At 40.1% G+C, this 25,155-nt stretch overlaps 3 protein-coding genes across 3 annotated transcripts; all 3 read right to left on the reverse strand.

The window, feature by feature from the left end:
• Positions 1–795: 795 nt before the first annotated feature.
• bdkrb1 (bradykinin receptor B1) lies at positions 796–1,893 on the reverse strand. Its single transcript, XM_029461147.1, has one exon. The coding sequence runs from the start codon at positions 1,891–1,893 to the stop codon at positions 796–798; it is 1,098 nt and encodes a 365-aa protein (XP_029317007.1).
• Positions 1,894–5,727: 3,834 nt separating this feature from the next.
• On the reverse strand, positions 5,728–6,756 carry LOC115027708 (B2 bradykinin receptor-like). The gene has a single exon (XM_029461184.1). It carries the CDS (start codon positions 6,754–6,756, stop codon positions 5,728–5,730), a length of 1,029 nt encoding a protein of 342 aa, XP_029317044.1.
• Positions 6,757–7,933: 1,177 nt separating this feature from the next.
• Positions 7,934–10,716, reverse strand: LOC115027525 (B2 bradykinin receptor-like). Its single transcript, XM_029460897.1, has 2 exons — positions 10,621–10,716; positions 7,934–9,417 (listed from the first exon to the last, which is right to left on the reverse strand). The coding sequence occupies exons 1-2, from the start codon at positions 10,638–10,640 to the stop codon at positions 8,376–8,378; spliced, it is 1,062 nt and encodes a 353-aa protein (XP_029316757.1). The 5' UTR covers positions 10,641–10,716; the 3' UTR covers positions 7,934–8,375.
• Positions 10,717–25,155: the final 14,439 nt, after the last annotated feature.

Below are 25,155 nucleotides of genomic sequence, written 5' to 3' on the forward strand. Positions count from 1 at the left end.
AGTAGAGTTTTCATTTTCACTTTGACACTCTTGCAAGAGAAAATGCGCAGTTCCCCAATAAGATGCTTATAGAGGGCCTACTAGATTTATATCGTATAATGTTTATAATCAAAGGTGTTAAAAATGGCAATACTCAAAATGACATAAAAATGACATGCTGCTTAACTGCAATAATTTGAGTAAGTAAATTCATCAAGTTGAATCCATTCACACTGGTTTTGACTCAACAAAGTTTGTTTATTGTGATAATTATGAGTTTACAACAGATTATGCCTTTGTCATGTCTTTGCATTCATGTTATTGTTGTTTATTATAGTACTTCACGTGTTTAATTGAGATGATTACACAAATCTTTCCAGAAATACATAAAAATTGCTTAAATTGAGTGTTTATACTAAAGAGAAACTTGCAGAACTGCATATGTTACTACTGAATAAATGTTTGGTCTACATGTCAAGATATACTGTACAAGGGGAATGCACACAAAGTACATGGGTGGCCATTCTCTTAGGTTGGCCTGCAGAGTGTAAACTGCTTTGTGGAGTCAGATTCAGAAACACACAGCATGTCTGCAGAGCAAGACATAAGTGTTTTATTCCATTTATCAATTACTGTCATTATCACTTTTTGTGTCCATTACTTCTGCAAAACAACTTTGGATAGTGCTGTTAAACCACATAACAGCATTATTTTTGTTAGCAATAACAATAACAACTTCAGACTAATTTCCTGTATATTGCATAGGTTTTTCCATATACAGCTACGGAAGTGGAGGATATCATGTCACATCCGATTCTATGCATTAAAAATGACCACAGGCTTTATTTGCTCGGTTCTGTTAATGTAAGTGGACACAACAGAGCGTTGATATGTCGTCATATCTGATCCTCTGCGATAATGAATAGTCCTACTGTAGATGGCGCTAACCTTCCTCCTAAAGTACTGCCCTGAGAAGACATACAGCAGTGGGTTCAGGGCACTGTTGAGAAAGGCCAAATACACTGAAACCTGCCCTCCTATATCGAGAGTGTGGAACCACAGCTTCTCATCCAGCGCTTGGACATCACAGAGTGTGTCGATGAAGGTGAAGACCTGAAAGGGACCCCAACACAGTAGGAACAGTAGTGTGACAGCATACACAAGTAATGTGGCCTTTGTGTCATTAATGTCATTAAAAGCGACATTCTCTTTCCTCTTAACTAAAGCCTTGATTATATTCCCACTGCTGAAAACAATTACCAGAACAGGCAGGACAAAGCCCAGCACATTCATTAGAATCTGATGGGCCAACTTCCAAGAGCTGTCATGACTATAATCCAGTATACAGGACATTGTCTCGATCTCGTTGATGAACTTCACCTTTCTGTGAACCATGGTTGGCGTGCTCAGTGCGACCGCTAATATCCACAGGATGAAGCAGATCACCTTGGCATAGAGTGTCCGTCTCAGCCACCTGGCCTTCATGGTCTTCACAAGTGCCAGGTAGCGGTCAACACTAATCATGACCAGGGTGAAGATGCTAGTGTAGAAATTTATGATGATGATGGAGTTGACCAGTTTGCATAAGACTTCTCCGTACGGCCAGTTAAAGTCGTTGATGATGTTCATCGCCCAGAAGGGTAGGCCACACAGGAGAATAAAGTCAGCCAGCGCCAGGTTGCTCAGGTAGATCTCCGCTACAGTCAGGCGATCCTTGTGGGTGAAAAACACACCCAGGACAAAGCTGTTAAAGAGAAGGCCAAACAGGGATAAAGTGAAGATGTACGGGGGAACGATGGAGTAAACCAGCTCCCATTCTGCAGAGATTGGAGACCCTGATGGAGCAGATGGCAGGGACGCACTGCTGTTTTCAGACCACAGGGTTGTCACAGATTCAAGCGTCATTGGCTCCATGGGCTAGGAAACAAAATAATTAGACTTTACTCATCAGAACATTTTCATTTTTTAAATATAAAACACATGACGCTGTGTTATTTTGACAGCTACTGCATCACAGATTAAAAAAACAAAACATGTTAGGTTCAACAAAAAAATAATAAAACATGATAAACATTCATATTTAGGCAGCTTTAGGCACCAAGAACACACCAAGAACACACCAAGAACAGACTATTCCACCACTGTTGTGCAACTATCACTGCCATGTGCAATATTCACTTTTACAACTTTGTATCAATGACTCTGTACTTATACTACTGTTACTCTACTTTATTCTATTTAATTGTGTACTCGCCACTTTACTTCCTTGTTATTTTGCTGTAACATGGTACATTTCCCTGTCGTGGCACTAATAAAGGATTTCTGATTCTGATTCTTTAGTGCCAAGAAAAAACAAGCAGCCACAAATGAACAAGTTGCTTAACTTCCCTTTAACAAAATAAATATTTGCCAACATAACTTATTGAAATGTATTTCCAAGCAGTAGCTTAAATCATTTTATGCTTTTATGAAAGCTAAACTGACCACATTATTTCTTGTCGCGCTGAGTGTTGAGACTGTCTAGCACCTGTTAGTATTTTTAAAGTACAGATTTCGATGCTCAAAACATGTAAAGTTCTTACCGTGCGTTTCATGAAAATGTTCCTCCTTTGGTCAACAATGCAAACGATAGCAGACAAGTCTGGAGCAGGACTCATGTGTACACTGAGATCCCAGTGAGAGTACACAGCACGTCAGAGGAGAGACCTTCTCCGAGCCATATTGTTTATAGTTGCATTCTTCCACACCCTTCACTAAGAAGTTCAATGAATCAACTTGTTTATGAAAAAGTAAAAATATGGTCCGTGAACATATTATAGACGACTAAAACTGCAGCGCGCTAAATATGTTCAACTTCATTAGCACTACTGCAGACTATTAAGGAAGCTAGGAAGTTAGTTTAAAGGTTTGTATTACTTTAAAAGTAGAATTATCACCTACATATGTTCCAAAGGGGAAATGACGTGCAGTTGATAGGAATACCCATCCATCTGATTTAAGAGATTAACAGGATTATTGCCTGTTAGGTAGTACTTCTGTGTATGCTTTGATGTTGAGATGTTATGTGCATTACTGTTCATCCACAGATTATAAATGTTCGCCTAAGTAATAAATACAATATTTATACATATCTTTATGCATCACTGTATCCATATGTTAGTTATCCTTTCCTAATTTATTCTCAATTTCACACAATCAAATTGGACAGAATACAAAATATAAACAATGTTTTTTGTCAGTATGTAATGGGAATTATTATCTAAAAATGAGTATAAGACTGCAGCATCCTTTTTATGGTCAATAATAAATAATGATGAGAGCACACTAGATCCATTAAGACATTCTGAAAGGAAATCTGGCTCATTGTCACTGTAGAAAAACAATTATTTATCAAAACAAAGACACAAAGACATGCTTCTAATAGTTAAAGAAGATACTTTATTGAAGACAAGAAACACTCATGCATTGTTAAACTATCTTGAAAAAAGTTGAAATTATCTTTTTTAAAGCCTCAGTGGACACTTTATCTTCTGTAATTCAAATGCTTTGTCGATATATGGTTTACTCCAGTGTTTATTATATCGATAGCGCAGAAGAAAAAAAAATATTGAACTCTTCACATACAGTATAGACCGGGTGTTGGCAACCTGCGGCTCAGGAGCCACATGCGGCCCTTTAACCCCTAAGAAGTGGCTCCCTGTAGCTTTGACAAAACTAAAAAACATGTATTTTTTGTTGCACAGTGGACAATCTTTCAAAGGGAACACCTCTTATCTTGGAGTTCGAGGTGATATTGTGACACTGAAATAAAATATTTTTTAAAAATATTTCATCAACTAAAAAATGCGTCACATTCTCCTGCGTCTACGGGCGCGGTGCCTTTCCCTGCAGGTGGCTTATCTTGAGTTGCAGACCCCCCGCCTAACTTGGTATGCTAACCATGGATAAAACCAAAAAAAGATAAGTTTTGGAGGAAAGTTGTTTAATTCTGCGCAGACAGATGCATTTGCTTTCCCTGACAACAATGCTGGCTGACCTGTGTGCTTGATATGTGGCGAGAAATGAGCAAACAACAGACAATGTGATGTTGAAAGACATTTTGTGGGACATTTGTGAAGCTGTTGTTAATTGTTTAAAAGCCAAAGAAATTATCACCACCTCCATGTGGATGAAAACACACTGAAACGAACATAATTAAATACAAACTGGTCTATTTCTTTATGTTGACTCTTTTCAAGATATTAGGCTGCAGCTATACGTTTTTGTTTTTTTCAAAGTGGGCTACTTTTTTTATTCATTTAATTTTTATATTGTATTTTTTGCTGTTTTATGCATTTTTATATTATATTCATTGTATTTTATACAACAAATATGGGCAGGACTCAAATAGGCTGCATAGTTCTGTGTTTAATTTATTTCAAAGTAGGCCTAAACATGCTTGTGTATTCTTTCCTTCTCTTCAAAAGAGTTTGGTGTTTTCCTTTGTTAAAACAGGTAAAAATAGCAACAGTTTCTTTTATTATCATTCTGTAATTTCATAAATGCAACAGTAGTATAACTATATATTAAATCTATAAGCTGTGTTATCAAATATGTTTTGCGGCTCCAGACAAATCTTATTTGGTGGAAGAGGGGGCAAAATGGCTCTTTAGATAGAAAAGGTTGCCGACCCCTGGTATAGACAAACATTATAGAAGTAGAAAACACAGCCTTGGATAACAACAAAGTAAGCTTTGTTAAGACAGCCCACCTTGGCTTTGTTTAGCAGGAACAACAGGAAACTAACTGTTAAAAATAATCATAATCATATGGCATCAAGTTCAAGATTGACAAATACAACGCAGGATAGCAAACATTATTTATCAAAAACGTTATGTTCTTACATCTAGAATTAATTTCACACTTCACTAAAATTCTTTCCAGAAATATAATTTAAAAAAATCAAACAAAGAGTTTAGTAAATGGACTGTATCTATTTAGTGCTTTTCTAGACTTAGCAGCCACTCAAAGCGACAACACAAGCAATACCACATTCACACACACACACTAACATGTGGTGGTGGAGGCTACCACGCAAAGTGCCACCTGCTCATCAGGAGCAATAAACATTCACACGCACACTCACCAGAAGTATGGGGTTCAGTATCTTGCCAAAGGACACTTTGACATGTAGACTGCAGAGGCCAGGGAGCGAGGCATCGTCCTTCTGACCGCTCTACCTCCTGAGCCAAAGCCCCCCCTAAGCTGGTTAGTTTAGCTTAGCATAAAGACTGGAAACAAGGCCTCTAAGATCAGTAATCAACACATGATCTCATATATTGAATTCATACAAAAGTGTAAAAACAACATAGTTTGGTTTTAAGGCGGGGTTATGAGCAAATAGGGATAATGTGTTAATTAGTGAGTTTTAGAGGTGCTGGTACACACATTTTGTCACCTCATGACAGCCAGGCTTACTGTTTTCCCATCTTTCCAGTCTGTATGCTAAGATAAACTATTGACTGCTGGCTGTAGCTTTATATTTAGACTACAGCGATTAGAGTAGTATTAACCTTCTCATCTAATTCGTGGCAAGAAAGTGAATAAGCGTATTTCCCAAAATGTCAAACTATTCCTTTAAGTGGCCATAGGTTAATGATTGACTCTATAATTGTTTTTGTTTTGTCTGACTTCTTTTTGCACTGATTGTAAACTACTTTCTCTAACAGCTGTTTTTGGTCAAACTGTTCTCTATATGTGTAAGTAGATTTATATTTTGGTACTCTCAGTTTGTTTAGTTGAGTTGAGATTGGATTTAGAATGACTGGACTTCCCCCACGGCCTTTTCCTCCTGCACAACACCAGTCTAAACAGTTCCCTTGCCCTCTGCTTAAAGTGTTTCCCCACAATCACATACAGGAAAGGATTCAATGAGCTGTTACTATAGCCAAGGTAAGTAGCCAACTGGTTTCCAATGTCCAACACGTATGCCCAAGTACATCCCGAGACAACTTCATAATGATCCAAAGTATCCAGGAAGATCAAAACCTGGTAGGGCAGCCAGCAGAGAATGAACACAGCCAGAACGACAAGAACGAGATACGCCGCCTTCCTTTCCACATTGCCTCTGCTTCCTTTTCTCATCTTCTGGCTGCGCCGAAGGACTTTAGTGATGTGATAACTACAAAAGGACACAATAGGAACAGGGATAAGGAAGCCTACAGTGCTGACAGTCATGTTGTAGCGCAATCTCCAGCCTTCATGAGGATATGCTAGGTAGCATGCGTCAATGCCCAGATGAGGGAAAAACTGGACAGAGCGGAAGAGGACAGCAGGGAAGCTGAGCAAGACCCCAGCAATCCAGATACTGAAGCAAATCCCACGTGCCCAGAAGGCCCGTCTCTCTCTCCCCTGAGTTAGGGGTCTAGTGAGGGCTAGGTATCTGTCCATGCTCACAAGCGTAAGGAAGAGCACACTGCAATAATAATTCATCCCAATGACAATGTTGATAAATTGGCACATGGCCTCTCCAAACCTCCAGTGGAACTTGTTGATAACAGTTGCTACCCAGAACGGCAGGCAGGAAACCATGAGGAGATCAGCTGCTGCCAGGTTGCTCAGGTAGATGTCGGCCACAGTGCTGCGTCTTTTCTGGAGACAGAACACACATAGCACAAAGAAGTTCCCGATCACTCCAAAGAGGCAGATGATGGACATGTAGGCAGGCTGCATGGTGTAAACCCAGTCCCATGCATCTGTGTGGTTGCAGAAAAGCTCATCTTTTGCGGCACTCTCCATAAGTAACGTGGATCACTGTAAAAGCTGCTCCACAGAAACAGGGGTTTTAGAGTTAGAAATAAAGGGTGTGTTCAATTCTAATACATATGACAGTAAAACCTTTTAACTGTGTCAACAGATTTAATGTATGTGTTGTTACTTTCACATCATGATTTGAGTTCCAGAGGGAGAAGGGATAATTAATTTAATGGACTGTTAGTGATTTAATGGTGGTTTATCAGTCTGAGCACACAGCACGCACATGCCGGAGTCAAAAAGAGGTGTCTTAGCAACAGATACTGTGCCGAATATGTCTGTGATTGTGGACTTACAAACATAGAGGATGATTACATACACGCAATGGAAATGAAGTCCAACTGATTCTGCTCACATTTTGTGTAAGGATATACAAACTAAGATGATACAGCAGATATTGTGCATATTATTTTTCATTTTTCAGAAGAGAATAAATACATTTTTGGACTAAGCTTTTAAGCTTTAGGCCTCTGGCGAGACGTTTCTCTTGGCAGATTGACATTTGAGGGCCGGCTTTACAAAGATGACACACTTCCATGGTATGTTACCAACAGGAGTACGTCAACCTCCTGTATTGCCTTATAAAGTTTTTTTTACCCCAACATTTGAGCATTATGCCATTGAGTTTTTATTACACTCAGAAGGTGGAACATAGTAAACTAAACTGATTAGCATAATCCTGAAAGGCAGACAAGAATTCATGGAACAAGGTCAAACAGAGTATTTTTGGCAGGCATTTCATTTATATTTTGAGGTAACTTTGTCTGCCTGCATGTTTTTTTTGTTCCACAAACATTTCCAGCTCTGGCAATGGTGGTAAATCCTGACTCGTAACAAAGATTTCCTGTTTGGCACAACATACTTTCATTTTCGGGACAACTAGGGGTGGACCCTCGACCACAGCCCACAATGAGTCAACATTGGCCAATTAAATGGTGGTGTGGGGAGAAATGTAACATGAGACAAGCAATATTCATACAGCCAACAAAAAAGAGCGTGCTCGTGTGTCACCACTGGAAAATCTTTGACATAATCCTGTTTTTAACTTTGCAGACAATGAGTCAAAAACACCAGAAAACACAGCAGTTATTCGTTCTCTCTCACATTTTCTAGTTTTTGTGCTCAACTCAACATTGAAATACTTTATAAAGATTCAACGAGACATGGGACAAACCATATGTATGTTTTATTTGACCTGTTATATGTTCAAATAAAAACAAATACTGCTGCTATTTACAATATGAGTTATTAGTAATACAAGACAGAATATGAAAATTGTATTTATGTATTTAAATAAATATTTTTACAGCAACCAGGCTGATTTAAATCACACCACCATCAAGAAACAAAGAAGCTGTAGTTTAATGCATGTGTTGAAACTGTTATAAAGTTATAAAAACAATCCATTCAAGCCTTGTATGGGCTTATATCTACATTTCTTAAAAATGATTAAAGCTAGTTTATGTTTTTGAGAACAGGTATTGTATGTGTTGTATATATATTTTGACCAAGGGTACAATACAACATCCACTAAAAATCTAATATTGAATTTAGCTTATCATTTGTGCATCTTTAAGGGGTACATTGCTTTTGAAAGTAATATTTTATACCAAAGTCTTCAGTGTAGCGGACAGGTTTGATGAACGTGAGGACTCAGGGGTGGCTGTTTTGCAAATTCTCCATTGCTTGAAGAGTTCACAAACTTTTTTACGGAAGTTCTTTCCTACAATGACGTAGAGGATGGGGTTGAGAACACTGTTGAAGAAGGCGAGGTAGGTAAAGATCTGATTGCAGATGTCTAGGACAGACTCCAGGTGACACCCTCCCATGAGTTTAGCTCGTAAGAGCACATTCAGTGTGGTGACTACGTGGAATGGCACCCAGCAGACAAGGAATGCCAGGAGGACTGCCAGCATCAGATTGGTGGCCTTCTGCTCCGTTTTCTCAGCATTGAACCTCTCTATCGCCTGGATCTTCAAAGCATGAATAATCTTGACAGTGCAGAACGAGATAATCGAAATGGGGATGATGAAGCTAAAAACTATCAGAATCCCATCAAAGAGCAGCTCTGCATTGATGCTTGGGTAGTCCAGAAAGCATGCATGTACATTAAACTCGGGAAAGTATCTCACTTCCCTGAAAACGAGTGTGGGGACACTCAAGAGCAAGCCGAAACCCCACATCAGCAAACAGCCTAGCTTGGCATATTTTGGCCGACGCATTCTGCCATGGGACATTGTATGCACAAGTGCCATATAGCGATCTATGCTAACCAGAACGAGGAAGTAGATGCTGCTGTAGGCGTTCACCTTAATACCCAGGTTGACGACTTTGCACAGGAACAGACCAAATGGCCAAATGAAACCATTGGATACATAGACAGCCCAGAAAGGCAAACAGGACACCAGAATGAGGTCAGCAGCTGCCATGTTGCCCAAGTAGATCTCAGCCACGGTGCATGCCTTCTTATGAAAACAGAACACCATCAGAACAAACACATTGAACATGATTCCCAGCACAGTGATGATCAGGATATACACCGGCTGGCTGGTATGGAGCCACTCCCAGTCGTACAGATCAGGGCAATCTGTGTCATTGGTCTTGTTTTGATCTCCATATAAAGTTGTGGTGCTGAAGTCTGGTAGGCTGTGGAGAACAAAAGACAAAAACAGCTGAGCATTGACAATTGACATTGAAATACATTTTTTCGAGTTAGATGGGAGGATCAAACCATCTCATGACTGTACAGTAAATATGTAGCAGGGACCAGCAGCTGGTTAGCCTAGCTTAGACTTAAAGCGGTGGGAAACAACTGCAGTACCCTTGCCTGGCTCTGTCCAAAGGTAACACAATCCAACTGGGTCCAGCTGTGTGATCTGTTTTTGGGGAAATGTTCATTATAGGGTCATCCCCTGAGCTGGCCTTAATGTTTCTTAAGGCTAAGCTTGTACATCTCTTTTAAATACGTTCAAGCCGTGTGAGCTTTGTAGTGCACTAAAATAGCAGAAGCTACCATAACAACATGAATGAAGCCTCTGAGCTCTTTGAGCTCTTCTAACTTCATCATAAAACAGAGCGGTCTATCTAAATGTCCATCTCCACTCTAACTGCTATTTGAACTACTTATTGCTGCATTGCAACCTTTACATGTACCACCAGCAGCCCTGCATCCACCCATAAATCAATTAGTATTACCTTATAACCTGCATCACAGTTGTCCCAATGTACAAATAATTAACAACATGCTTGGATCTGTTCCTCATAACTTCCCTAGGCGCATTTGACTTTGCTCTGCACAACACAATCTTAGTTGCCTGGGAATCTGTTTTGCACTGAACCAATACATGAACGTTTTTAAATGATACACATTTGAGAATTTTTCTGAATGTATCAAGAAACAATAATTAATAGAGCTACAATTTAAGAGCGCAGGTCTAAATAAAATGTGTCACAGAAGAGTTTGTTTTTAGTTTAAAGTCTTATACTTGGGGCCAAAACTGAGCTCAGATATGATGCACTGCAATCACTGTAGTTTTCATTCAGGCTTCCATTCAATCAACACATCTACAATTGCTACAAAACATTTAACCAAAGTTTATAAAGCAAAAAAAGAGAGTTGGCTAACTGATATATAACATTAAACATGTTTAGAGGAATAGATGAGAAGATAAAAAGGTTTTCATCTCCTAGTTTTTTGGCTGTATTTCACTGTATTGTTTACTGTGATTTTGTCACCCAACAAATCTTGGTGTATCATAAATCTGAACAGGTCGATACATTAGAGCAAGTATCTGTATAAATTTGTATAAATATATGACAATATATAAACCAAATGAAGCTTATGCATACCTTGTAGATTGAAGAGTCATTCTTCCTGAGTAAGTCCAGATGTGAAGCGTCCAGATGCCCGGGTACACTGTTCCCTCCCTTACACTCCTCAGTCTGTGTCTGACTTGCTCTCTTATAGAAAACTGTAATTAAAAGGATATCAGCCCACGTCAGTCAGCATGTTCTCTTTTTCTCTCTCTCTCCTGTTTGTCCCCTGCCCTCATCCGAGTGACATCACACACGGCATGTCTATGTGTTAGTGAGCTGGCGTAGTTTATTTATTGGCTGTTTTATGACTGTATACATATTTTTCAGTATACAGCCACTTGAGCTGGAAGTTCAAAGTGGGAGGGTGACATCTGTCTTAGGTATTCAGAATTTCAGCAAAAACAGTTATATTTTGTGGAAAATAATCATTATTATCACATATCATTTAAAATAAATTTCCCAACGATTCACATATGAGCTTAGTAATGTAATTTCCTCAGACTTAAAGTGGAGTAGATGTGTGCTTGGACTTTGAATAAAGCTACTTAATGAAAATATTCATGCACTGGCTGTCCATTATAGACAAGAGAATCCATTTACTGCACTAAATTGCGTTTAAATTTACATTTGTCATTTAGATGACGCTCTTATCCAGAGTGACTTACAGTGGACTAACTACAGGGGACAACTCGGCGTTAATGTCTCTGTGTGATGTCAATATTAACACTCCAATCTCTTCCGAATCTACTAAACCAAGATTCATACTAGACAAATTACACTATCAGTTTTTCCACACTGTGTCCGTGTTTGTGTGTAATACTATCATTGCAGGAAGATGGACTGGTGGCTCCATCATCAAGCCTGTGATAGAGATCAGACAGAGATAGAGATCTTCATTTATCTCAGAGACAGCAGTTGGATGAACAACATGGACATTTGAGAGACATTATGATTTCACAGTGCAGCTAAATAGGGAGAATGCACTTTAACACAAAAGCCATTTTCAAGTTAGCATTGATTAGAATAGAGAAAGGGCTTAAAAGCAGCCAATAACGTGTGAAAACTGATCTGGTGTGTCATATTCATATGATTAGCGTGGAGTAAATCCATGACCTGTAAGCGTAACTGATATTAATACACATGAACCCTTAACCATGTTCTAGTGAAAGGCCCTGAGTGGTCATCTTGAAGTAATCTCCAGCAGGAGGGAGCCCTTAGCCAGGCTGAAGCCGTTAGCATCCAGTTGGTGCTGGCACCATTCTGGCGTCATTCTCTCACAAACCATTAATTTCCCAAGACAGGTCAGGTTGTTAGTCACACAATCTAATAACAGCAAAGTCATGAGACTTCCTGGTGTCGCAACAGAGATATTGTTTCCTCCTTTTCTCCACCGCCCTGGATGTTTTTATACATTTGAAATGATTGATTGGTCTATGTACAACTGAGTGTGTTGATTTTCAGTCAGGGCACTTTTCCAAGATCCTTCCTTGGAACAAAATGCATTACAATGGAAATCAGATAATCAAACACTAGAACAAAAGGTTGATATGAAAATGAAAAACATTTTGATATCGACATTGATATATATAATATTATTTTAGTTGTTCTGACAAATTCAACTTCTTTAGAGAGCCGCTTCAGACAGCACGACACTTGCTCTCCCTGGTTTGTTCATGTTATATGAAAAGATATTTGTCCTTCATCCAACATCCTTTCAGGACTGCATGCCTCTCAGATCACGTTGTTTGCAAAGAAGCTTTGGTTTGTTCATCGTTTTCTCTCTGAACTTTATACTATCTCTGTATTGTTTTTTGTGTGGGTGGTTGCTCATATATTTTGACAAGACTGACAATGTCTTAATCGGAACAGAATGGCATGAATAGCTTTAATCATTAAAGTTTACGTATAAAGAGAAGAGTTGCTTTAGGGAAATGTTTGAGCCGGGCTTCTTATTTCCAAGTTAATCTCTCTTCCTAAGAAATATCCTGTACTAAAATGTTTAGTATTTTGTTTTTACGGAATGGCCTGCGATCTTGCTTCCCATAAATAACTTTCTTTGTTTTGGCTCAGTAACATTACTCAAATACTGCCAGTAAAAACATTCATGTAAAGTGTTTTGTTATCTGAAGCTGTGTGGAAGTTCCTGTTTTCTGCTGCTGTACATTATGTGCTGGTGGAGAACCTAATTTAAACTGTTTTCAGACGAAACCATTTTCTACTAAACATTAAAAAAAACCCAGTAAAGTATTGACAGGAAGGTCAGTTGTTTATCATGACTAACCAATGCATTGGTTCTGGAAAGACAAGCCGTTAAGCTAATAAAACCTTAATTATGAGTGAAAAGTGAAACGATATCTTACAAGTATATGTCCCTTTAAAGCACAATGCCTCCACACGTAACATTTATTAGATTTAAGAGTATTTTAGGTTAACCTAAGCCTAATATATGTGATTTAAACCACTACCATGGCCCAATCTTTCATAGGTTTATAGGGACACACTCTATGCATCCTTACAATATAATAACTGTTACGTAGTAGACTCTAAAGTAATTTATCATAGCAAACTGAAAGGTCCTTGAGTAATCATGACAACAGACTAAAACTCTGTCCGCTGCCGTTAGTTATGTCTCAGTGGTGTTTAATGAGGTATATAACTAATGTCTGGACCAGGGGGCGGCAAGTCTCATGCTCCTCTTCCAAAATACTCAGCTCATTTCCTGTCTCCTTCTGCCTGTCTGCTTAAAGCTTTTTTTCCAGGCTGTGACCTATAACTAGGTGCTGATCCCGCCCCCGTTCCCTCTTTCATAACACCTCACTGATTCAAAACAGCAGTGCACAGCTCCTCTCTTGTAGTTTATATATTGTTTTCACAGCTGTCAGGTACAATCAGGGTCTTTGAATGGAGAGTGAATGAGACCTCTTGAGAGATGGAATCATACCAACCACGGGGTCTGATGCTGCAATTAACTCAGGCCGCCTCTTTTCAGAAACCACTAGTGCAACTTTGACGAGCGCTGTGTGATACCACTAATGCAGCCAGCCGTGGAACAATAAGCCATTTCTTCCGAAGTCTAAGCCAAATTCAGCCCCTGATTCGCTTTGCGTGTGACTGCTCAAACTTTCCTGGCTGAGAGTACACAGATCACCCAATATTAATGTATTAACTGTTATACAGAAAGAGACACTAAAATGTTTTTGCAACAGGTTGAGACAAGTTTTTAGAAAGGGATTTTTGTTTTTCCCTCGTATTATTTTCAAGTAAAGGCAAAGCAAAATGAGCAGATCAACCATAGGCATGTGATACAAATAGGATTCAATTTCACATCCCTTTTTCATATTAACAAAACCAGCCATCCAAGACATTATGCAATATAACTACGGGTGGGCCGTCACAATCCAAACATCTGTTATTTTCATTCTGTGATTTGAACGTCACAACAAAAAAACATTCAAGCTTTGCCAGGAGATTGGTTATACAGTATATCTCAAAAGTGAGTACACCCTTTAGATTTTTGCAAATATTCTGTTATATCCTTTCAGGGGATAACATTATCCTACTGAAACTTTGATATAACTTAAAGTAGTCAGTGTGCTGCTTGAATAACAGTATAGATTTATTGTCCTTTGAAAATTACTCAGTACACAGCTGTTAATGTCTAAACAGCTGGCAACAAAAGTGAGTACACCCCATAGTGAACATGTCTAAATTGTGCCCAAAGTGTCAATATTTTGTGTGACCACCATTGTTATCTAGCACTGCTTTAACCCTCCTGGGCATGGAATTCACCAGAGCTGCACAGGTTGCTTCTGGAATCTTCTTCCACTCCTCCACGACGACATCACGGAGCGCACGGATGTTGGACACCTTGCACTCCTCCACCTTCCTCTTGAGGATGCCCCACATGTGCTCAATTGGGTTTAGGTCTGGAGACATACTTGGCCAGTCCATCACCTTAACCTTCAGCTTCTTCAGCAAGGCCGTTGTCATCTTGGAGGTGTGTTTAGGGTCATTATCATGTTGGAAAACTGCCCTACGGCCCAGTTTCCGAAGAGAGGGGATCATGCTCTGCTGCAGGATGTCACAGTATATATTGGAATTCATGTGTCCCTCAATGAAATGCAGCTCCCCAGTGCCGGCAGCACTCATGCAGCCCCAGACCATGATGCTGCCACCACCATGCTTGACTGTAGGCAAAACACATTTGTCTTGGTACTCCTCACCAGGGTGCCGCCACACACGCCGGACACCATCTGACCCAAACAGGTTTATTTTGGTCTCATCAGACCACAGGACATGGTTCCAGTAACTCATGTTCTTGGATTCATTGTCTTCAGCAAACTGTTTGCGGGCTTTCTTATGCATCGGTTTCAGAAGGGGCTTCTGTCTGGGGCGACGGCCATACAAACCGATTTGATGCAGTGTGCGGCGTATGGTCTGGGCACTGACAGGCTGACATCCCACTTCTGCAACCTCTGCAGCAATGCTGGAAGCACTCGTACGTCTATTTTTGGAAACCAACCTCTGGATATGACGCTGAGCACGTGGACTCAACTTCTTTGGTCGACCCTGGCGAGGCCTGTTCCGAGTGGAACCTGTCCTGGAAAACCGCTGTATGATCTTAGCCACTGTGCTGCAACTCATTTTCATGGTGTTGGCAATCTTCTTATAGCCAAGGCCATCTTTATGAAGCGCAATAATCCTTTTTTTCAGCCGCTCAGAGAGTTCCTTGCCATGAGGTGCCATGTTGTCCAGCATTCAGAGAGAATTGTGCCCAAAACACCAAATTTAACAGCCCTGCTTATCATTTACACCTGAATCCTTGTAACACTAACGAGTCACATGACACCAGGGCGGGAAAACAACATCATTGGGCACAATTAGGACATGTTCACTATGGGGTGTACTCACTTTTGTTGCCAGCTGTTTAGACATTAACAGCTGTGTACTGAGTAATTTTCAAAGGACAATAAATCTATACTGTTATTCAAGCAGCACACTGACTACTTTAAGTTATATCAAAGTTTCAGTAGGATAATGTTATCCCCTGAAAGGATATAACAGAATATTTACAAAAATCTAAAGGGTGTACTCACTTTTGAGATATACTGTATATAGCGAAATGAACATGTTTTTATGCAATTACTAAACTGAGAGCTTTCAGGATGTATTAAGTAGTTTAGAGAAGAACTGAGTGAGAGGTAAACTATGTGGGGGAAAGCCACTTGATTGGGAATGAATATATTATCATCCAGATCTGTGGAGGCTGGGTAGTCTATGTAAGGACTGAAAATAATTGTATTTAACTGCATAACTTCTAACTGGGCGTCCTCTTTGTCAACATCTGCAAATGCTTTTGAGAAATAACAGAATTTTCCTAAGCTGTGCTCTGCGTCAGACCATTATTTGCTTTAAAACCTTCTTAGCAAATGACTTTGCCACACACTATATTTACACTAACACACGCTAAAATGTTCTTAAAAAGTGTCTGTAAGCAAGTCCATCAACTATAACACAATAGAAACGTATGTTAAAATAACAGAAACAGCCATTACAGACAGACAGACAGACAGACAGAAAGTCACGTCTTGCTGTAGGAAGTCAAATATTGTGTCTTTTAACTCTGATGCCGACTGACAGACTACAAATGTTCGCCTCAGAGGGACACAAGACATGACGGCTTGTGTTACTGAATTACTTTTGACAGTGTGGTGATACTAACAGAGGATAGATACGGCATATCAGTAATGTGTCTCCTCCCTGAAACATCCCTTCTATGTAAAAATTAAAACTTTTATAACAACATTGAGGCATATTTTGTTAATACGATACGAGACCCCGGTTCATTACTGGAGCTGCTGCCCCCGCGACCCAACCCCGGATGGATGGATGGATGGATGGATGGATGGATTTTCAACCTTCATTTGAGTTATTTAGTTGCATCCTATACGTGTAAATAGTACGTACACAAATCTAATTATTTCAGTTGAATAACATGTTATTTAAAGTAGATGTTTTTGCAAAATAAAAGGGTGTATAGGCTGAGATAGGTAGGGAAAATATCCCCACAGGCACCTCACACCATGCACATAATCAATTTCCTTCAACTTGTTCCTTCTAGCCGGCGCTACACAGCTCGCTGAACATCGTGAACTGTTAAATCACCCATATTATTTTTACAGAGCAATAACCCTGCGATAAACAAAAAGATGTATTGTACTTACAGACACATACTTTATGAATATACAGTAGATCTTCTTGTAAAATACATAGTCTGTATACAAAAACAATAGTCGGAGCATACTGGTGTACATTTATGTATAACTTAACTCATCTATACTATATTGAATAGCATGTGTGAGTGTGAGTATATTTAGAACAACTGAAAACTGAAATGTCAAATGCTTCATATGTTTTCCAATGAAGTTGATTTTAATTGTACAGTTTACAGTATATAATGTGTGTACTGTTTACTCTTATCTTCTTGGAATACTATCTGAAACAAATAATTGATATGGGAGCCCTCTACTGGATGAAATACAAAGTGTTCTGAGCTTTGGAAGTGAGAGGACAGTCAGCCCTGCTCTTTTGTATGGAAGTAATGAATTGATATTTAACACAAACATTGTGTCCATGTGACTGTCAACAGACATTATATTTATCCGTTGCTGCAGACATTTGTTTGAAGTTTGTGAGGTTGTGAATTTGATGATTTCTGATCAAAAATGAACCTCTCCTGACCTGTCAAAAAATCTGATAAAATACATTGTAACTTTAAGCAGTAAGTAATTAAGTACATTTACTCAAGTAGCCTACTGTACATTAACTAGTTTTCTGCTACTTTATACTTAAAGTACAATATTGTCTTCTGAATTGTAGTGAAGTAGAAGTATAAAGTAGCAGAAGTGAGTTCTCAAGTCAAAATTGTACTTCTGTATAGTACTTGGGTACATTTCTTTGATCCCTTTCCACCACTTATAATATACAATAATTTCGAAACTAACATTGGTCATTCTTTATAATAAGTAATGTTGATGTTTTATTTTGATTACAATAGTTGTGTACTTTACTCCACTTGAATGAAGGACCTTTACGTGTAACAGGGACTGCTGATGACATTTGGTTAACTCTGAGATAGTCAATGACTGTACGTTGTCCCAAATATTTTTACAATGTGGTATTGATATATCCTTCAATACATCACTGCCTTTAAGTCACACAGAAATGAACTCACGTGTGTCATGAATCATGAATAATATGGTAGGTATAGGAATTGCTGGAAAAACAGGAAACAGTCGCCCTGGCACACTTTCTACTGTTTTAGAGTGATTTAGAGATGAGAAAGTTCTGCTCTGAGAGAACACCTGATACGCATTCATCACAATACAGAGGAATGGACAGAGGTTTCCACTGTTAATCCTGATCCTTTCCCTCCCCATTCTTTTGAATTTTTGCTCTTCTCAATCATCCTGTCATTTCCTGTCAGCTAGTGCATCCGTCTATCTGTCTCTTTGCTTGTCTCACTCTCTGTTCAATGGATCCCCCATTAGCCCCCGGAGTGGTTTCCACTTTAATTTTGGGCAGCAACTGAGTAAGTGAGACTCAACTGTGTCCGCCAATGGGTGCGTCAGGCAACTGGAGTGATACATGTCAGTCTCCATGGTGACGGGCTGCATGTTCTGCATGCTGATATCCAATCATATTCAGTGGAGTGACAGTGCCGGGGCAGTGGTCTGCTGAGGGACCGACGTCTCATTCCCAGGACTCCTCTGGTACTTTCTGAGACATATTTGTAATGTTACATCTGCTTATAGATCGAACGTCATATCTGCTAATGATTAATGTTTGAAGAAGTTTGCCTGTGACTTGCAAGTGTTTTGTTGTAGCCAGCAGTATACACTGAGAACAGCTGTGCTGGTTTTATTTCCAGTTCAGATAATATTGGATGGATTGGCATTACATTTGTAAAGACATTCACGATTCCTAGAGGATGAGTCGTACTGACATTAGTGACCCAGTGACTTTTTCCTCTAACACCATCACATGGTTGACATTTTTGTCTTTTAGTAAAAATGTCAAAACAGCTGTACAGTTGGATTGATGGATATCCAAATCCAAATCCTCAAACCTTTCCTCCAGTGCCACTAGCAGATCAGAGTTCATTTATCCAGGCTATTATCTCAATAAATGGATGGATTGGCACAACAATGTGTACAGACATATATGGTTCACAGAGCATGAGTCCTAAAGACTTAATGACAACCTGACTTTTCATCTAACGCCACCATGCGATAGACAGAGATGTGGTTTTCAGTGAAATGTCTAAAACGACAGCATGGATTTTCAGGAAATTTGGAACAGGCATTTATAATACCCTCAGGAGATTTGTAATAACTTTGGAAATCCCTCAGTTTTAGATTATTTTTATTCTATTGTGCTCTTTTTAATCTTAATGTGGCTTTTGTAAACAAGAATTGACTTTTTGTTGAAATGTGCTATCCAAACAAACTGTCAAAATGTTAAATTGTTGTTAAAAGGTTTGTGATCACCGCATATTCTTAGCATCCAGCCAAAACCTGCCGGACCAAACGCAACCCGAGGGCAGAGTGACCACCCCAGGAGGATGGAAGCTAAGCTAAACCAGCTAGGACCTAAAGCTATTCCATTACCCAGCCTGCTCCTGGCTGATATCCGTTTGTAGGAAAATAATAAAACTTCAGGCTAACAGCAACATCGAAGACCGTTGCGCCCACATTGTCACAGAGATCTGGCTCCATTGTAGCATTCCGGATCAAGCTTTTTGCACTTGACAGGCGGACCATAACAGTAATACGCTTAATATGTTAGAGATTTGGCTCAGGGCACAGGTGGGCAGGGCTGTATCCATCTTGTTCAAAGGGCAGCTTCCTCATAAATTGCCTTCTCTTTCTAAAGATGTTTTCTATATGAGATGACAGGCAGAGAGATACTTTGAGAGCAGAGAGAGAGAAAGAGAGAGAGAGAGAGAGAGAGAGAGAGAGAGAGAGAGAGAGAGAGAGAGAGAGATAGAGATATATATATATATATATATAGAGAGAGAGAGAGAGAGAGAGAGAGAGAGAGAGAGAGACTCAGCAATACTAAATCAAGAGAATATGGCACTTTTTGGATGACGGGTGATGCTGAGCTCCCATCATGGAGTAACAGTAATGAAGCATTTTCACTGAGACTGCTGCAGCATCAGGGGGTGGTGCAGCCCTTGGGATTGCATTAAAGACTCTATGTTCCCTGCCAAACTTGGTACACTATTTACCATCCCAATCACATCCCAATGTGATTGGAGGTAGAAAGGAATACATGTGATTTATTTTACATTTCGCCTGCATCTTGTGTCCTAACAAATGCCAACTAGATTAATGAATCAGAGGGGAAGCAATTATTTCAATTATGACTCAAGAAATTAGGCGTAGTAAGAGCTGAATGTGCTGCTCTGTGAGCTCTTTATTAGAGGTTATTAGCTGTATTGACAAGCATCTGTAATGAGCAGCATCATTAGACGGTGTATTTGTGTGTGACAAAGAAAGGTGGAAAGAAGAAAACCCAAGACATAAACAAACGAAATCAAGGTCCAGAAATGGCTGCCACAGGCCAAAGGTGCTGTCCAAATCCATTATAGCCTACTGTTGCCATGGTAGCAGCCCACCTAAAATCATGTTCTCACCAACTGTTCTTCCCTCTCGTGTGTTACCGAGAGGCACACGATGCCAGATGGTAAAATCTCTGCAAAAAAATCTGTGTTAGGGTGATGACAGCTGTCAGTTGCGCGTGTCGCCATCGGATCGTAAAATGAAACTCCATCCTGCTTGTGCGCTCAAGCAGCTACCATCAAAAACATCTATCATTGCAATGTCAGAGTCGATTACAGATGATGCAAACGCAGCATAATTCACGTTATGCTCTGATACCTTGTGCCATACCACTGCCTCTTTTGATCAGAGTGTATGTTGTGGAGAGGAGGAAGGCTGTTGATATTATGGGAACAAGCACTCTTTCTTATTGTTGGAAAGTGACCTCAACAGGAAACGTTGTGATCAAAAGCCCATTGTTGATTCTGTTAACCTAATCCCATGAGTCATAAAACTGAATCAATTAACCCAAAGCAAACTTGTTATCTCCATTATCCTCCATTTATTGTGGTCTGCTGGCATGAGCTCAGTCACCTGGGGACAGCCATTAAACTTTTGCCCTCATCGCCCTGCTACCCAACCAATCCCATCTCTTGATTCCCTGACTGCTGGAAACATCAACATATACAAATTGTTCTGTGTCTAATGCATCTGGTGAGGTGCAAAAGTTAAAAAGCTCTCAAATCATCTTAAGGTCTGAAGAGACCGACCACGTCAACTTTTTGAGACTTTGGCCCAGTTTTCTGGGACAGCACTGTAGGTAGCTCTGTCAGGTGCCCATGATAATGCGTTAGAACAGTTTAGAAAGTTTAATATGGTTTGTGGCAATCACTTTCCCTACTTCCAAGGTGCATGGAGAAGAGGAATAATCTTAACAGGTCAGAACTCCAGCAACACCTGTAGTATAAAGAACAACTTTATTTACTTTACTTGAACCCACCAATTTAGCATTTATAAAAACTACATAGACATTTAAAATTGGTTTATAACACACTATAATGTAGTTCTAAGCACGCATAAGGACATTTAATTTGTTTTATTAGTATACAGCATAGGACTTCAACAAGGGGTCTGTGACCCCCCCAGGGGGTCCGCGGAGGTACCTTAGGAGGGGTCGCAAAATTGTTTGAAGATAAAGCAATTTTATTTATTTTTTATTTATGTTCTATACAATATAAACAGTAGGGGGTCCCTGCTCCACGCTACACCAGTTTGGGGGTCCTTGGCCTGAAAAACGTTGAAGACCCCTGGTATACAGTGTTTGTCAACAATTATGATTTCTCCTATTAAGACCTTTTGTTTTACTACAACTATGTTTTACTATATTGTCATTGATTATTAATGAATGAATGATCCATTCAAATTGAATCAACCATTCAGGCAAAGAGCTGCTGTAAAGTCTTTCTGTTCTGAGTTTGAAATGAATGATGAGTTCTCTCATCAGATAGCTGAGTCATGGATCGTCCCGAAAGTTGGTCTAATTATTATGATCAGTTAAAAACTGTTTTAAAATAAGAACTAATAAGAACAAAACATACAAATACTGTATGTGTTTTTCATTCCTGCATAATTCTGTCTTCACTGATGGATAATTGTGTGTCGATGATACTGACGAGCTCCAGCATTACTCCCTCCCTGACACACCCACATGCTGTGAGCACAGACACGTGCACGCTGTAATAGACATCCTCTCCTACCTCTCCTATGCTGTTGCACTGAATTGTCACAAAAAACAATTTGCTGTTAAGCTGCCTTCACATGATAGGAAATGTTCTCTGCGCTCACCGTGAGGTCGAGCGCAGAGCCTCGAGGTGAAGGCAGCTATTTAGTTTTGTTTCTATGGTTACCTCCCCTGCTTGCCTTCATGCAACTGTTATGTCATTGGTTGTGCTTTGAAAGGCCAGCGGCAATCAAGGTCAAAGTTGAAATAATTTGAACTTTGAGCGCTCGGTGGACATTTCTCCATAGGGAAAAAACGGCGCAGCTGATCATGTGAAAGCAGCTTTATGGGCATATTTATGTGACACATTATATACTGTAGATGGTAATGTATAGCCTTTGTTAAGGCACGGGATAAGTATAGACCCATGCTGTATGTTCTCATGTTTGTCTTAAGTGACAGTTTGACAAGATGTGTCTAAGCGGCTTGGCATATATTAACATACCCAGCACCTCATCACCAAGCTGTCACTCTCGACTGGACAGGAGTTGGGATGAAGTGTTACATCCTGTGAGACTCGAGGGCAACAGAGGAGGAGAGAGACAACCTCTCCTTACACACTCCTGTTTCACACCCTTTCCTTTCCTCTCCTCTTCTCTCCTCTTCTCATACTTTCAGACCGATTAATCTCATCGTGGCTTTAAATTAACGACACTATCTATTATGCACAGGCAAAGCCGGCTTCATCTCGCACAGACCATATAAATGAAGTCTAATAATTACCATGCATTAGCATAGATTATCCCAGGCAAGGTCAATGGTTATCTATTTAATCTTCCTCGTCCCCAGGGATTTTGTGAGACGCCCATGCCTCTAGGAGTCGGCGGCTGTGACGAGGCCCCTGAGACTTTTATTTCTTCCCCCAATTGAGTCGCTTGATCAAATAACAAGGAAAGGAACAACAAGCAGCGGAATCAATGTGAAGGTTTTTAAAGATTGTGTGCAACCAACTTAACTAGCAGCTCTATCTCCTCTGCTGAGGGGGATCAGAAAGGCCCGTGGTGAATTTGGGAGCTGATCCACATATTATGAAACCAAGCTGCCCCTTCAGTGTCGAAAGGGCTGATTCATTCTGCATGGTGGCATAAAGGTTGAGCAGCGCACGTTCACGGAATTATGAATGTGATCTCTAAATGTTTTTGACATTACTTCTCCCCAGGGTAACAGGGGAGACTTGTACAAACACTGACTTCTGGGAGTGAGCAATTCTGGATATGATTGATACAGTTATAAAGGCACCTGTGATGCTGTGGATCAAAGTCATGATACAAAGGTTCTATTAGCTTGATTGATCCAGTCATTTTGGCTAGCAGTGGATCTCAAATTTACAGGATGAATGTATTGACTATATCCATAAAAAGTAAAATAGCATTTATGTTTTGTAAATAGACAAAACCATCTTTGATTGTTTCAACATATTGAGGTTTTTAGTCATGCTCGCAGCATGGCAATAGGGCAATGTCTATGTCGGTCATTCTGCCTGTTGGTTGTTTATTCGATCACTTTGGTCCGGACTGAAGAACTGAAGAACTGCTGTGTGACTGCAATAAAACCATTCATGTTTCCCAGAGGATGAATCCTAATGATACAGACATTTCCCCTTTTCCCCCCAGCAGGATGACGTTTTTAGGTCCTCGTAAAATGTCTTTTAACTGTTGAATAGATGTTGCCATAAAAGGGTACAACGGATGGCACCATGGATGGATATCCAGGATGGCTACTTACCCAATGTAAGAATGAAAGTGCAGCGTCATAGAGCCACTAGAACAACGGTAAACCAGTGGTGGGCCGTGCATTTCACAGCTAGGCCTTCAGTGATGTCCTACACAGTCCTACCTGAATTATTCCACCTCTTAATACCATACTTATGACGCCATGGCTCTAGAAACTATACATTTAGACAGAAACGCAGTATAACCGGGTGTTGCATCACCCTAACAACATCCATCCATCCATCCATCGTCCACCGCTTATCCGGGATCGGGTCGCGGGGGCAGCAGCTCCAGTAAGGAACCTCAATCTTCCCTTCTCCGGGCCACATCCTCCAGCTCCGACTGTGGGATCCTGAGCCGTTCCCAGGCCAGTGAGGAGATATAATCTCTCCACCGAGTCCTGGCTCTTCCCCGGGGTCTCCTCCCAGCTGGACGTGCCTGGGGAGGCCCCTAACAACAGAGTTATATTAATATTTCCGAAACATTTAGTTGTAAATAGCAGGCATTCCCAGCAGTACAATGTGCAGTGCCTCTCGGAGGCTGTGAGCCGGGGGTACCGCTCGTAGTTAATGATTTGAAAGTGGCAGACAAACCCTTTTCCAAAGACAGACAAAAAAAAGACAAAGGCCTAAGGGCAGATTTCTTGGACCCTGGCAACACATTATGGCTGAAATATGATTGGATGAAAGCTCTAACATAAAGGCCAGCCCTCCAAATCTCGATCTGAGGCTGGAAGCAGCGCAACCAAGAGGAAAGCTATGAAATGAAGAGAATAGACTATGGGGAATAATTTAATACATATTTGTGGAAAACAATATATAAAAATTGAATTTAGATTCTGATGATGTTTAGGCCAGCAGAGAAGGCCTTGCTGGCCCTGACGGCCCACCACTGCGGTAAACGTAGTCTTGTTGTTGCAGTAAAAAGGTTAACTTACTTCATCAAGTAAAAGTAAGTTTAGCTATTAGGATTTCAAACTACAGGATATAAACTGTATGTAGAAAAGCCCTGAAGAATTTTTTTTTGTAAATAACCTGCCTTTCCATCTCGCATCGCTTTAATATTGTATGTTTTTTTGTAAGTGTCTTGACTTTCCGCAGTCTGTTGGTTCAGCAAAACGAGTATGAAGACAAAGAGAGATGGAGGGGTGCATAGCTCCACAGAAGAGTGAATCCAGGTGGTTTCTAAACAACTTGTGCTTGTGTCAAAATGACAGATGGCGCCATCTAAGCTTAGCATCAATCTCATCTGATGGCTCAGCAGCGACTGGTGATGTTTGTCAGTGGGTTGGCTTCAACAGGAACAACGGCAGGTGATTCCGATGGAGAAAAGATGGAGCTAAAACACCTTCATGCATGATCAAGCACTGTGCACAAAGCCCCAAGTTTGCATTTAGCCAACAATATTGCTAGTATATCATACTTCACTTGACACTAATGTCCAGATGAACTGTTTCTGGAAAACTAAAAAG

Source organism: Cottoperca gobio, chromosome 22, assembly GCF_900634415.1.
Source record: "Cottoperca gobio chromosome 22, fCotGob3.1, whole genome shotgun sequence".
Taxonomy (NCBI): Eukaryota; Metazoa; Chordata; class Actinopteri; order Perciformes; family Bovichtidae; genus Cottoperca; species Cottoperca gobio.

Bases quoted from the DNA above. Each gene is read 5' to 3' on its own strand.
- bdkrb1 (XM_029461147.1), bottom strand. From the start codon at position 1,893: ATGGAGCCAATGACGCTTGAATCTGTGACAACCCTGTGGTCTGAAAAC.
- LOC115027708 (XM_029461184.1), bottom strand. From the start codon at position 6,756: ATGGAGAGTGCCGCAAAAGATGAGCTTTTCTGCAACCACACAGATGCA.
- LOC115027525 (XM_029460897.1), bottom strand. From the start codon at position 10,640: ATGACTCTTCAATCTACAAG. The intron at 9,418-10,620 runs GTATGCATAAGC...TGTTCTCCACAG, and splicing joins ATGACTCTTCAATCTACAAG to CCTACCAGACTTCAGCACCA.